General features: G+C 62.9%; 1 protein-coding gene across 2 annotated transcripts; it reads left to right on the top strand.

Annotated features, from left to right (window-relative positions):
- The first annotated feature begins 5707 nt into the window (after positions 1-5707).
- Positions 5708-12667, top strand: GCGR (glucagon receptor). Of its 2 annotated transcripts, none has more exons than XM_036093971.2 (14): positions 5708-5826; positions 8779-8944; positions 9024-9126; positions 9610-9717; positions 9798-9919; positions 10008-10114; positions 10200-10356; positions 10483-10603; positions 10674-10734; positions 11024-11093; positions 11389-11477; positions 11594-11732; positions 11820-11861; positions 12170-12667. In XM_036093971.2, the coding sequence occupies exons 2-14, from the start codon at positions 8888-8890 to the stop codon at positions 12365-12367; spliced, it is 1374 nt and encodes a 457-aa protein (XP_035949864.1). In that variant the 5' UTR covers positions 5708-5826; positions 8779-8887; the 3' UTR covers positions 12368-12667. The 2 variants fall into 2 exon arrangements, with proteins under 2 accessions (XP_035949864.1, XP_035949847.1); XM_036093954.2 differs by having other exon boundaries at positions 10444-10603; positions 12170-12663.
- The last annotated feature ends 2108 nt before the right edge of the window (positions 12668-14775 follow it).

Genomic DNA, 14775 nt, shown 5'->3' on the forward strand with positions numbered 1-14775 from the left:
TCTTCCATAGAAACTTCCAGAAAATAGGAGAGAAGGGGACACATTCCAACTCACTTTATGAAGTCAGCATTCTCCTGATACAAAAACCAGACAATTTTCTTTTTTTTTTTTAAGATTTTATTTATTTATTTGACAGAGAGAGAGAGAGAGCGAGAGAGGGAACACAAGCAGGGGGAGTGGGAGAGGGAGAAACAGGCTCTCCGCCGAGCAGGGAGCCCGATGTGGGGCTCGATCCCAGGACCCCGGGATCACGACCTGAGCCGAAGGCAGACGGTCAATGACTGAGCCACCCAGGCGCCCCCAGACAATTTTCTTTTTTTTTTTTAAAGATTTTATTAATTTATTTGTCAGAGAGAGAGAAAGCACAACCAGGGGGAGCAGGAGATAGAGGAAGAAGAAGGCCCCCTGCTGAGCAAGGAGCCTGATGCGGTACTCGATCCCAGGACCCTGGGATCATGACCTGAGCTGAAGGCAGACGCTTAACCGACTGAGCCACCCAGGTGTCCCCAGACAATTTTCTTGTTACAAAAAAATAAAACGACATACTAATACCCGCATTTAGTATAGATGCAAAAATCTTTATCAAAATATTAGCAAATCAAATACAGAAATATACAAAAAGATACTCCCTGACCAAATGAAATTTATCCCAGAATGCAAAGTTGGTACAACGTCTGAAAATCAGTGTAGTAATTCACCATTGCAATGATTGAGAAAAACCAGAAGATCATCTCATAAAAAATAAAAGACATCTGATAAAATTCAACATCCATTCATGATAAAAAAAAGAAAAGAAAAAAGCCTCCCAGCAAACTAGGAGTGGATGGAACATTCTCAGATCGATAAGGAGCATCTCCTTTCTTCAGACTGCACATTCATCTCCACAGAAAAACCCAAAGAATCTACAAACACAAGTAAAACTAATAAGTGAGTTTAGCAAGGTCATAGGATACAAGATCAATATACGAACAACAATTATATTTTGTATGCACTAGCAATGAACAACCAGAAACGGAAATTTTATTTATTTTTATTTATTTATGAGAGAGAGCGCGCACCTATGAGCAGGGGGAGGGGCAGAGGGAGAGGAAATCTTAAGCAGGCTCCATGCCCAGCACAGAGCCTGACGTGGGGCTCGATCCCACAACCCTGAGATTGTGCCTGAGCCGAAACCAAGAGTCGGACGCTCCACCAACTGAGTCACCCAGGTGCTCCCAGAAACAGAAATTTTAAAAAATTATCATTGAAGGGCACCTGGCTGGCTCAGTCGGTGGAGTGTGTGACTCTTAGTCTCAGGGTCATGAGTTCGAGTCCCATGTTGGGCATGGAGCCTACTTTAAGAAAAATAAAAAATAGATTTTTTTAAAAGATTTTATTTATTTATTTGACAGAGAGAGAGCATAAGCTGGGGGAGCTGCAGAGGGAGAGGGAGAAGCAGGCTCCCCACTGAGCAGGGAGTCTGATGTGGACTCGAACCCAGGACCCTGGGATCATGACCTGAGCTGAAGGCAGACGCTCAACCGACTGAGCCACCCAGGCATCCCAGCAGTTTCTCTTAAAGTGAAGCACACGCCGCCCTGTGAGCCCACACCCCGCTCCTAGGTGCTTCCTCGGGAGGAGTGACAACACGTCCACACAGGGACCTGCGCTGTCCCCGCCAGGCAGCGGGCATCCCAGTGCCCAAAGCTGGAAGCAGTCAGGTGTCGGCAGGCTGGTGAGTGGAGAAGCAGAGCCCAGGCGCACGCGGGCCGTGTCGGGGAGGCTTGTGCAGGGCCAGGAAGGAGAGGAGAGGAGGGGGGAGAGAACCAGAGGGGCTCTGGCGCACATACGCACAGGAACAGGGTTTTCCCTCCCACCCAGGCAGCCACGTGGACCAACACGACTGGGCCTCGGAAATGTGGCGTGGGACAGAGGGGCCAGCCGCCTTGGCCACGCCGTGCCCCGCAGTCCACGCTCCCCGATATCAGGGACACTCACCTGGACACTCGCACCCATGTAATCGGACACAGAGCGTGGTGGAGGGGGGTCTCCGCAGGAGGCGGGCAGAGGAGGGGACAGTGGGCACTTCAAAGGCACCTTTGACATTTTCTTTCCTTCTTTCTCAGTTTTTGTGAGTCATCTCTACGTCCTACATGGGGCTCGAGCTCACAATGCTGAGATCCAGAGCCCCACGCATAGCGCCCCTAACGTTTTATTTCTTCAGGCAACTGATGTTTTCTGTACCTTTTTTATTTAAAATGTCTCCCATGGGCGCCTGGGTGGTTCAGTCAGTTAAGCATCTGCCTTCGGCTCAGGTCATGATCCCAGGGTCCTGGGATCAAGTCCCGCATCCGGCTCCCTGCTCAGCAGGGAGGCTGCTTCTCCCTTCCTGCTCTTCCTGCTTGTGCTCTCTCTATCTCTCTCTTTCTGACAAATAAATAAATAAAATCTTTAAAAAAATAAAATAAAATGTCTCACATATTTTTAAAAGGAAATATGTAAACTGGGCACGGTGTCCACGTGGCCCTCACCCCGCACCCATCCGAAGCTGCCGCGGCCGAGCGGGGCCTGTCACTCAGGTGCAGGGCCTCCTTGCGGTCCAGGGCTCACCGTCTATCTTGTAGGGTTTGGTTCTGTCTTCTGTGACTCACACTTTCAATCCTTCTATTAGATTTTGAGAATTTCCGATATTATATTTTTAATTTACCCGGGCTCTTTCTTCTTCTGTTTTCTGACCTGGCCTGTTGGCATCACTGCCAAGGAATCCGCGGGCCCACAGTTTCGACGTCGCGTTCTGCTTCCCCCAGCGCCCCCCTTGCCCTGGGTTCTCGGTCCAGCCGGGACAGCTGCTGGCCCTCGGCTTCCCGCCTAAGAGCGAGGCGCCAGGACACGGCCCGGGGCCCACTTGCACGCGCTTTGGGTCATCCCGCTCTTTGATTCCCGCAGCCTGCGAATGGTTGCGTGAGAGCTGACGGATCTCAGCGCAGAACTCGGAGCGCCCAAGCTCGGCAGTGCTCCCAGGGCCTCTGGCTGACATGGGGGACACTTCTGTGACAGGCTGTGGTATAAAACTATATCCAGTCAGGCGTCGGTGGCCCATGGAGATGCCCTGGAGAAACCGCCCGGGGCCACGGACAGCGGCTCTGTCTGGCCGGGGACGGCCACCACCCACCACCCCTTTCCCTCCACCTTCTCAGTCCTGACGCATCCTCCCGGACCCGGGGTCCCTCTGCACTGGGTTTCTGTCCACCACTGCCCAGTCTGGACACCCCTTTCTTTGCTGCTTATCATCATCCCCCCAGAACATGAGGGCGGGTATCTGTCTGGTTCTCCCAGACAGGCAAGCAGGTGCTGGGCCCCGGGGGTCCCTAAGGCTCCCTAACGCTGGGTCAAGCACCTGAATTAAGCACTGCTGGTGTTCTCTGCAGAACCCACAGTGCAGACAGATGGAGCGTGCATTCCAGGGGCGAGGGAGGAGAAGCAGGGGGAGGGCAGTCCCCACCGCAGCCTTTCCCAGAACACAGGGGCCCACATGCCTCCTGGGACACGCCAGCCCCATCAGGACCCTAGGGGACCCAGCGGACTCCTCGCTCAGGTCCCCAGACAGCTACGTGGGAAGGCCCAGCGCCCTCCATTCTCAGCTCCTGCTGTTTAGGTCTTATGAATCAGTTCTGTAAACAGAGGTGGCCCAGCCCCGGGGGTGCCCCTCACCCCCACCTGTCCATCCCCCTTGCGCTCCCCACTGTGTCACCTGTTCAGGTGTTGCCCCCCATCCCGCTCCGCGCACTCTGCATTTATTCTAACTCATCTCTTTCGGCTGGGCCCCAAGGCTGCAGGGCATGGTTTCCCCTGGGGATGGAAGGGGGTCCCCCGAGATCCGTGCCTGCCCACACAGGTGCCCCAACCCCAGAAAGCGGTGCAGAGCTGGAGGAAGGGTGTGGGGGAGGGCGGAGGCGGAGGGAAAGGGAGTCTTTGGGCACAAAGCTAGGAAGCCTCCCCTCCCCCAGCACCTGCACCCTCTGCCTGGGCAGCCCCTAGGCAGGCACAGCCAGAATTTCTGACCTTTGCCTCTGACCTTTGCCTTCTGCCCATTCCCAGAACCAAAACAGAAAGCTCACTCTGGGGGCAGGGTCTCAGGTGGGCTGGTAACGACAGGGGTCTGGAGGGCAAGTGCGGGGACACACGCACACACACATACCCCTGGGAGCCCCTCCCCATGAGTCTTCACAGAGGCTGGGCAGAGATGCGCTAAAGACCAACTGTTTGTGGATCTCTCCCAGGGCAGCGGGACCAGTGTTAGCTCTGCTCCAGGGGCTGCAGGAATGGGGGCGCCAGGGGAAAGGGAGGCCCATGGGTACTGATGCCCCCCTAAAACAGAAGTAGAGTCAGGTTAAGGGCCCCAAAGACAAAGGACAGCATCTAACAAAGGAGCTGACCTGCTGGGCCAGGGAGGGCCTCCTGAGTGACAGTGGGTGGCCGGACAGGGGTTGACAGCCGAGAGGAGGCCCAGGCGGATTCCAGAGAAACACAGGAAGGAGAATCAAGATTTGCTGATGGACGGAGACCTTCCTGGGTTTTCCCTCCTGCTGATGGGCAGGAAACCAAGGGCCAGGTGTTAGGAGGCCAGTGGGTGGAGGAGGTGCATCCGGGAGCTGAGAGCAGCCCAGGGGAGAGGGCTCCAGGTAGGGCCCTAGGAGCTGAGTGAGAGAGAGGGAGAGCAGAGGGGAGTGCAGAAGAGGAGGAAGGGGGAGTGCCACCCGGGGAGCCACAGCCACAGGATAGCTTTCTAGGAGGACATGACCATCAGGGTCCCAGGATGCTGAAAGGCCAGGAAAGATGAGGCCCCAAAGTGTCCACAGGGCTAGGTGACCCTGAAGTCACTGGGCGCCGAGCAAGGGCTGGGATTCAGGCTTTAGATCTGCGGGGAGGGAAATGGGGGAGGAGAGGACATCCTCGGGAGGGTGAGTGGGGCAGAAGTCTGGGAAGGAGGGGTAGAAGGAGCAGGGCGACCCCCGGCCCCCCCCATTCCTGCAGCCCCTGGAGCAGAGCCTTGGAGGAGCAGCAGCAGCCAGCTGGGGACAGGCGTCCCACCCCTGGGGCTGTTGAGTGAGTGGTGCTGGAGGGGGCCCAGACACCCAGGGTTAAAGGGACACCCCAGGGGGCCCCCTTCCCCACCTGCTCTGCCCTCCCCCACCCAGTCCGGTCTGCTCTGCGGCGGAAAGGAAATGTCACCTAGGAGCCGCGGTGGGGCTAAGTGGGGGGCCAGTCCTTGTAGCAAATCAGCTCGCACCCAGGAAAGAAGCCGCGGATCCCCACAGGCGGTGGGGGGGGAGCGAGAGGAGGGGGCGTCCAGTCACAGCCCTCACCTTCCGTCCCGGCCACGCGCCCTCCACATTCCCCCCCCCCCCATAGGCGTCTCCTGTCCCTGCGGGGAGCTGCGGACCCGTTGTGACCCTGTCTGCTGCCTGTTCTGAGGGGTGGGAGTCGACCCGGCGGGGGTCTGCATAGCGAGCTCGAGGGGTGGGGGTCTGCGGGGCTGAGGGTCGCGGGGTAGGAATCTGCAGGCAGGAATGTGGGGACCGGGGCTCCGGGGCGCGTCCGGGAGCGCTGCGCAGAGGGGCGGGCGGGGACCCTCGGCTGCGGCTCCCCTCCCCCCCCGCCGCTCCCGTCCCCGCCCTCCGCCCCCCCCGCCCCTCCGCCTCCGCCGCCCCTGCCACCGCCACCGCCACCCAGCGTCACCGCCGGAAAGTTTGCGCGCGGCTGGTGCGGGCGTGGAGCCGGCGCCGACCCGAGTGCGCGGAGGGCAGCGAGGAGCCGGGGCCGGAGCGGGGGCCGGAGCGGCACACGGTGAGCACCTGGGCCCGGCCCCGAGGGGACGTCCCCAGAGCCGACCCGGCCGCCGGTCGGGACAGACGGGCGGGCGCGGCCAGGGCCCGCGGAATAGGCAGCGCCGAAATGGCCGGCGGGGACCCCTGTCGTGGGCCGGGCGGGCTCAGGGCCTGGGGTATCGCCGTCCTCACCCCCGTCGGACTCCTCTGTTCCCAATCCCCAGATGCGCCCTTCCAGCTCAGAGGGTCAACCAGGTCCCACACCGTGGGGCAGGCGGGGGTCCCGCTTCCCCTGCCTTCCCCTCGCTGGGGAAGGCGCCGGCTGCCAGGCACTCTGTCTTGCTGCCCCAGTAGCCGCCTGATCCTCGTTGCGCACCCACCCCGATGGTCCCTCCCCAAGGGGTGCACATGCAGCCCTGCGGAGACACCCCAGAGTCGTGGGGGCCTCGGCAGCCCTGCTCGTCCCCTTTGGAGGGCCCCAGCTCCCCAGGACTCGCCCAGTGGCATCCCTTAAACCTGGGTGTCCCTGGGAGGGGGCGAGTGGCCCTGGCACCCCACCTGGTCTGCTCTTCTGCGGGGCCCACACTTGTCACTTTGACCTGCAGGGAGGGTGGGTCACTGCCCTGCCCTGCTCTCACCTCTCCAGCGGCCTCCACTCCCGCTTCTGGGCCGCGGGGTTATCTGTCCCCACCCTGAACCGACTGACCCCCTGACGTCTGGGCACCCGCATCTTCTGAGGACTGGCCCTGGCTGTCTCTCGGTCCTTCAGTGCTGGGTATGAGGGTTGGCGGGGAGTCGCACCCCCGCAGGCTCCCAGGTCAGCCCCGCCCCACGCCCCACGGGGGAGGAAGCAGGAATCAGCCTCTGTCAACAGCCTTTGGCCCCTGATCCTGCCCCAGGGCCATGACCTTCCTGCTACTTGCTCTGGTTTCACAAAAACAGCTAACCCCCCCACCAGCTCAGACCCTCTGAGGCTGGGAATCCTCAACCCCATCCATTCAGATCGTGGGGCAAGCAGGGGTAACCATTGCAGCCTGGCCTGTTTGATGGGCTATCCACCCATTCTGGGGGCCCCTCCTCCAGCTCCAGGTCTGGGAGTCCCTCAGCTATCCCCAGTGGAAATTGGTGGGACACTGGTGGGGCCCTGAGCACCTAGGAGTGGTGTGTTCAGCCAGGCTTGGGGCCAGGCAACTGCCTGCCCAGCAGGTGGGGGGTAGGTGGGGTGAAGTCGGGGATGTGGTTGGGGGTGGGGGGGGTGGGGGTTGCTGGGAAAGAGGGGACAGGAGGTGAGCTGGGGGCTGGGGAACACCACCTGGGTTCCTAGCCCGGAGACCTCCAGGAGACCCCTGACTCTGACTCTCCACTTGAACCCCTGCCCACATGTCCAACACTGAGCTGATACTTGTGTTGGGACAGTCCAGGACCCAGGGAGCGGGCCGCCTGGTCCCCGCAGGGCCACGCCCCACCGCACTGGCTCCAGCAAGGGTAATAAGGTGGAAAGCAGCGAGCTCAGGGGTGCAGACAGGGCTGTTTGATCAGAATCAGGAGGTAAAGCCCCTTGGGTGACCCCAGAGCTGGAGATAGCTGAGCCACCCCTCATTCTCCACCTGCCTACACCTTCTCTGCCAGAAGAGCCCTCCGTCCTGGGGCTCCTCTCCTGAACCCACAGCCTGGGTGATTCCTCACCTGGCCCAGGGACTGGGGGCCAGTGACTGTTGGGTGAGGCCTCCACCAGGCCTGGCCTGCACCCATGACCAAGGGCCGGGTCAGGAGCCCCACAACAGGCTGTGATTGGGGTGCCCACCTCGGATCACTGAGCTCTCACCCTGCGTGGTAGTGTCTCAGGGTCCCCTTAGGGGTGAGGTGTGAATCTCAGGGGAGCCCTAAGTTGAGCTGGCCCCACAAAGGCCCAACTGGACCCTGATGGGAGGAGGCTGAAACCCTCCACTTGCCTTCATCTCATACTGCCCCCCCTTACCCCTGGCCAGTCACTGTCTTCCAGCCTACTGGTTGTCCGTCCTTCCATCCATCCATCCCTTGCTCACCGCTTGCCAGGGTGGCCCAGAGAAGGGTCCATCCACAGGCCTGGAGGGCTCACACAAGTCACTCCTAGAGGGCTCACACCCAGGCCCTAAAGGGCCCCTCCCTGCTGCCCCATGGAATTCAGTCGGAGTCAGAGAAAGCAAGAAAGGAGAATTGATAGGGCTCTGCTGCCCCAGATCTCCACTCAGACCTGGGCCAGGCCCAAGGCAGCCCTCCCACCAGCACCACCAGGGCAGGGGTCCCGCCCCTGGGCCCCTGGCAGCCTGCACTCATCGTCTCAAAGCAGTGTGCTGCCAGCCACCTGCGCGACGTGCCCTGGGGGACCCAGGAAGCCAGGCCTGAGCCTTGCATGGGGCCCAGAGGGTGCACCTAGATACTCCGGTCCTCGGAAGGGGGCCTGTGTGTGACAGGGACCATCCTGAGCATGTGCGTGCACTCCTGGTCCCCTGGGCAAGGCTGGGAGCTGGCCTGGGGCCACCTCGATAACCACGTTGCGGTGATGGATGGCCCTGGCATCCTGTCCCAGCCTGGCAAGCTGCCTTTCCCAGGGGCTAAGAATAGGTGGGAGGACGGCAAGGGCCGAAGGGAGGAGGTGGGTCGCTAGGGAGGCTGCTCCCCCCAGCAGGCAAGATGGTGAGAGCTGCACGCAGGGGTGGGGCTCCGGGGCTGTCAGAGCAGAGAGAGCACAAGCAAGCGAGCCGCAGGCCGTGGGAAACCCAGCACCACCCAGGGAGACGCGAGGCCTCCAGGACCCTCGGCGGCACCTCCCAGCACAGGGCCAGACCCCAGCCCCATCACTGGCAAAGACAGACGACTTCTGGCGTCTTCTCTCCCAGCTCCCACTTCCTCAATAGGATCAGAGGCTCAGAGGGGCGGTCACAGCTGGGCCCAGAGGGGCCTCCTCACTTGGGCGGGGGTCCCTCCACAGACCCTGCTGCTCTGACCGGAAGTCCCCAGAGGAGCGTGCGTGCCCACAAGGACCCCTCTGCCCCAGCTGTGTAGCCCCAGCCAGATGTGGCGGGTGGCCGCTCAGAGGCATGCCCCCCACCCGGCCACACTGCCCCCAGCTCCTGCTGCTGCTGCTGGCCTGCCAGGTGAGCGCTACGCCCACTCCCCATCCGGCCCGCGGCTGACGTGGCTCTGTCCCACCTGTCCCTTCATCTCTCCCCCCAGCCTTGGGCCCCTTCTGCCCAGGTGATGGACTTCCTGTTCGAGAAGTGGAAGCTCTACGGTGACCAGTGTCTCTACAACCTGAGCCTGCTGCCGCCCCCCACTGGTGAGCCCCCGGGGAGGGAGACGGGAGACGGGCCATCCCTGGGAGGACTCGAGCAGGGACAGGGCAGCCCCTTCTGTACCAGCTCTGAGGGTCACTTAGGGGGCAGCAAGAGATGAGAGTAGAAGTAGCTGCCGGGAGGCCGAGAGCCATGTCCGCTCGAGGGAGGGGGCTGTGCTGGGCAGAGGGAAGGAGGGGCTGTGGGCCACAGAGTTTGTGCTGGACCCTGGAAGGAAGCCAACAGATAGGGGTTCCGCCCCCAGAAAAGGAGGCACTGCAAGGGGGGCACTGAGAGGAGGGGTGAGCCCAGGTGGGTCTGGGGCCCTTTGGAGACGTGAGATGTGCAAGGGTAGGCGGCTGGTGGGCATCCAGGGAGGTCTGGGGGGCGACGGCATGCTGGGGAGCAGAGGATGAAGCCCAGGGGCTTCTCGGAGCAGCCCAGCCCAGCCCTGCTGAGGGGCGCCTCCCGCCTGCCCTGCCTCACAGAGCTAGTCTGTAATCGAACCTTCGACAAGTACTCCTGTTGGCCGGACACCCCTCCCAACACCACGGCCAACATGTCCTGCCCCTGGTACTTGCCCTGGCACCACAAAGGTAAGCACAGAGGGGAAGCGGGGGGTGGCTGAGGGGGCCCAGGCTGCGGGTCAGGTGCTGACCGGAGCCCGGCCCCCCAGTGCAGCACCGCTTTGTCTTCAAGAAGTGTGGGCCTGATGGGCAGTGGGTGCGCGGGCCCCGCGGGCAGTCGTGGCGCGACGCTTCTCAGTGCCAGATGGACGAGAAGGAGATCGAGGTCCAGGTCAGCCCGCGGCAGGTGCAGCGGGAGCCGGGGGTTGGGGGACGGGGGCAGTGGCAGCCCGGCCCTGACCAGCCACCGCACTTCGTAGAAGAAGGCGGCCAAGATGTACAGCGGCTTCCAGGTGATGTACACAGTGGGGTACTCTCTGTCCCTGGGGGCCCTGCTCCTGGCCCTCGCTATCCTGCTGGGCCTCAGGTATGCCCACCCACCTGTGCACGCGCCCCCCCCCCCCCCGCGGCGGGCAGGACGGCAGGCAGGCCCTGACTCCCCGTCCCCGCAGCAAGCTGCACTGCACGCGAAACTACATCCACGTGAACCTGTTCGCGTCCTTCGTGCTCAAGGCCGGCTCCGTGCTGGTCATCGACACGCTGCTCAGGACGCGCTACAGCCAGAAGATCGGGGACGACCTCAGCGTGAGCATCTGGCTGAGTGACGGGGTGAGCACCCACACCTGGCCTGCGGGCCCCCGGCCCCAGGGCGGCGGGGGGCCGTGCGGCCTGAGCTCATGCTGCGCCCGCGGCCAGGCCGTGGCCGGCTGCCGGGTGGCCGCCGTGTTCATGCAGTACGGCGTCGTGGCCAACTACTGCTGGCTGCTGGTGGAGGGCGTGTACCTGCACGGCCTGCTGGGCCTCGCCGCCTTCCCGGAGAGGAGCTTCTTCGCCCTCTACCTGGGCATCGGCTGGGGTGAGTAGGCTGGCGCGGTGGGGGGCAGGCTGGCTGGGGCCACCGGACCACAGCTGCCCCCTCCCCGCAGGCGCCCCCATGCTCTTTGTCATCCCCTGGGCGGTGGTCAAGTGTCTGTTTGAGAACATCCAGTGAGTATGAGCCGACCGGAGGGTGGACTTGAGGCAGCCAGGGCTCACCCCTCCTGGGCACAAGGTGCTGGGTTGGGTCTATGGGGAGTAGCCGGACAGCACTGGGGGGGGTGCGGGGGGCACCCTCCAGCCAGAGGTAGTGGTGGGTGGGGAAGCAAGACTGCCCCAGGGTGGGGGTCATTTATGACCATCTTCCTTCCTTTCCCAAGGCACTGATTAGATCCCCAGGATGTCAGGGGGGTGGGAGGCCGGGGGGGCTGGCAGGACGTGAGCAGGCCCCGCCCCGCAGGTGCTGGACCAGCAACGACAACATGGGTTTCTGGTGGATCCTGCGCTTCCCTGTCTTCCTGGCGATCCTGGTGAGGAGATGAGGCACCTGCTGGCCCCACGGAGAGGGGTACTGAGGTTGGCGGGGCCTGCCTGCCAGTCCCCTCCTTCCTTGTTGGCCTGTGGGGCCTGAGGAGACCGATGACATCCTGCCTGGACAGATGAGGAGGGAGGCCCTGGCACTCAGCCGGGACGCTAGCCAGTGTCCTGGGCCTCGGGCTCGGCTGCCCATCCCTGGCTGGGTGCCCAGCAGCCCCGGGGACATGGGAGCCAGGAGGGTCAAGTGGGGATCTGGGGGTTGCCCTGAGCTGTGCTCTCCACACACAGATCAACTTCTTCATCTTCATCCGCGTCCTTCTCATCCTCATGGCCAAGCTGCAAGCCCGCCAGATGCGCTACACCGACTACAAGTTCCGGTGGGTGCGGGCAGTGCACAGACCCAGAGACCCTGCAGGGGCCGGGGGGGTGGGGGCAGGACACCGGGGCCCCAGTGGGCAGGGTAGGCCCTGGCGGCTCAGGCTTCCACCCACAGGCTGGCAAAGTCCACACTGACCCTCATCCCCCTGCTGGGGGTCCACGAAGTGGTGTTCGCCTTCGTGACAGACGAGCATGCCCAAGGGACCCTGCGCTCTGCCAAGCTCTTCTTCGACCTCTTCCTCAGCTCCTTCCAGGTGCCGCCCTGCCCCCTATAGCCACCTGCCCCCCCCCCCCCCCCCCCCCCCGGCCTGGGTGCTGCCCTGACTGCCCCCTCTCTCCAGGGCCTGCTGGTGGCTGTTCTCTACTGTTTCCTCAATAAGGAGGTAGGTGGGGAGGTCCGGTCCAGGCGTGCGGCTGGGCTCCCTGTTCTCACCCATGCGGGGGGTGAGCCCTTCACGCCCATCTGCATTTACCGGCGGCGGTCGCCGTGATGCTGGGTGCTGCCCCCCCCATGGCCAACCTCAGCCGGGTCCTCAGGGAGCACACGGTGAAGGGGGAGCCGGGGCGCCGAACCCCCCGTGTTCCATGCTGGAGCTCGCCTCGCTCTACACCCAGGGCGCCTGGTCGTCCCCGGAGCCTGGGAGGCTGGGGACCCTGGGACTGGCCCGACGCCCCGCCCCCCCCGCCCCAGGTGCAGTCGGAGCTGCGACGGTCCTGGCATCGCCGGCGCGCGGGGGCCTCACTGCGGGAGCGACGCCACGCCAGCGGCCCCCCCAGCGAGAAGCCGCTCCTGTGCGGGGCCGGCGGCAGCAACGGGGCCGGCCGGGGCCCCCCCGCACACCCCAGCCCGGTCGGCAGCCGCCCCGCGTTGGCCGAGAGCCCCTTCTAAAGCCCGGGGAGCCCCGGGAGCCCGGTTGGGGCCGGACAACCCAGAACCTGACGCCCCCGGCGGCTGGAGGGGCGCCACGGGGGCTTCCCCGTCCACCTGTCCGCACGGCGCGGTGGTCTGGGGGCGGCGGCTCCGTGCTGCGCCGCGGACGGGGTGCGGGGCGCCCCCGCTCGAGGACACGCGTGTTCTCCGACAATAAAGGGTTTGAGCAGTCCCTGCCCTGCGCGGCCTGGAGAGCTGAGCTGAAGGAGGGGCGCGGGCTGGGGCTCCCCCTTTTACAGATGAATCGGGGCCAGAGCCCCGCACAGGCTCGGACGGCACGCGGCGCCTGGCGGTGCGCCCCCCGCCCCCGCTGCTTTAGGTGCGGCTCCACACACGCTGCGCCGGAGTGGGTGGCCCCGCTGGCTCTGGTCCCCACGCGGCACAGGCCCGCGATCGGGGTGGGTGGCGGCCGAGGGAAGCCGCCAGCCCCTCGAGAGGACGGCGACCTCTCTGCCTCGGGCCCCGTCAGGGCATCGCGGGCCGACCCCGAACTGGAGGCCTTCTCCGGCCTCTACCCGATCTGGCTCTAGCCACAGCTTGCCACCGCGGAGCAGATAAAATGGGGAGACGCCAACCCCCAAACTGAAGTGACCCGAGTGACGGCAGCAGTTCTCCCAAGACCTCTGCGTGGTCCTGACGCGACCACTTGGCAGAGCGGCCCGACCCGTGACACCCCACTCCAGCGTGTGGCAGGACAGCGGAGTGCAGCGGTGGGCACCCTGCGTGGCGGGCAGCGAGGGCTGGTGCCCACCAGGAGAGAGCAGAGGGTCCCCTACAGGAAGAGCCGGGCGGCGCACTGGGGTGGGGAACCCAACTGTTTGGGGACGCGCCCTGAGGCCCACGCTGCCATCTTGGGGAGAGCGCGTCTGCTGCAGAGGCCGGAGCGGGGGCTGTGCTCACTCCAGAGTGCCCCGGGACCCGTGCTGGGACGCCTGTGGGGGGGTGTCGGGAGGAGGACGCCATCGGAGGAGGGAGCAGCCAGAGCGAGAGCACAAGCTCCAGCGGCCTGCCGGGTGTCCCTGCTTCACGGAGCTGGTGGGAGGTGACCACGGGGCTCTGGGGGGTGGGCTGCCCACAGCCTCCGCAGGCCACGTGCGCTGGAGCTGCTCAGGCAGAGCCAGGCTAATTGGAGAAAATGAGAGGACAGAGGGCCTCTCAGGAAAGGTAAATAAAATTACTCACCCACCAGGCACCGGGGCCTCCTGAGGCGGCCTTCACCCTGCGCTGCCCACACCCACTGCAGGCCCGGATGTGGCAGGGAGGGGAGAGAGGTGGGCAGGGAGAAGGGGGCGGCTAGTTACGGGGGACGGAGCTCTCTTGCGGCCCAGGCGGGTGTCCAGCGTTACTGTGATGGACAGTCTGCAGAGCAGGGAGGCCTTACCAGCCATGCGGGGGGAAGACTGAGGCCCCTGACCTTGAGGCTTCAAGCTACCTCTTCTCCCAGGCCCTCCCAAGCCCCTGCCCACAGGGCAAGCCCCGCCAGCCCTTGAGGCCTGGAAGCCTATGTGGGCACAAGTTAGCACAGGGAGAGCAGTTCTCCTTCACGCTAGCTGAGCTCAGGGGTGGTGACTGCCTTGGGGGGTGCGCCACTCACCTAGTGGCCTCCTGACAGCCCTCCCTATCCTGACTCCCTCTGCCCTTCTCCTTCACCCTTGTCCCTGTCACCAAGGGAACTGCAGCAGACCGGCAGAGCTGAGGGTGGAGGCAGAGGCCTGGCAAGGGCTGGACTTGCCCAGCCAATAAACATTGACTCTGACCAGGCAGCCCTGCAGGTGGGGAGGAGAGGGGATGGGTGGGGGAACCCACTTTCTCACAGCCCAGCACCCACACATCATCTCTCTGTCCAGGAAAAGGAACACTCCAGGCCCTCTGCCTCTCCCCCATCTCCACTGCCGTCCTTGACCTCAGGCCCTTCCCCAAAATATACGAGTACTGCCTTGCATGTGTGCACATGCATGCGTGTGTACGTACGTGCTACTAAAATGAGTGTGAAGAACAAGAAAGAGGAAAACCTGGACTACAATAAACAGGGATCAAACCTGGGAGAGTTCAGAGGTCATACCCAGGACGGCCGCCGTGTGCCAGGCAGAATGCATCACTGGGGGAGGGGACCTCAAGCAGGGCAGAGAGTTACAGGAGGGACACCCTTCAAGGGGACCAAATGACTAAACACACTGAGGGGAAATTCAGATGACCTGGTGGAGAGTTCAAGACTTAATTAGTATTAATACATAGAAAACTAAGCAAATGAAAAAAGAAGGCCATTAGGAACTTCGAGGAAAACAAAGTTGGGCAGAAAAAAACAATCACAATTTACCACATGGTTCAGCTCTAAATACAAATATAGACATCATAATGTAAATACT

This window comes from Halichoerus grypus, chromosome 2 (genome assembly GCF_964656455.1).
Source record: "Halichoerus grypus chromosome 2, mHalGry1.hap1.1, whole genome shotgun sequence".
Classification (NCBI taxonomy): domain Eukaryota; kingdom Metazoa; phylum Chordata; class Mammalia; order Carnivora; family Phocidae; genus Halichoerus; species Halichoerus grypus.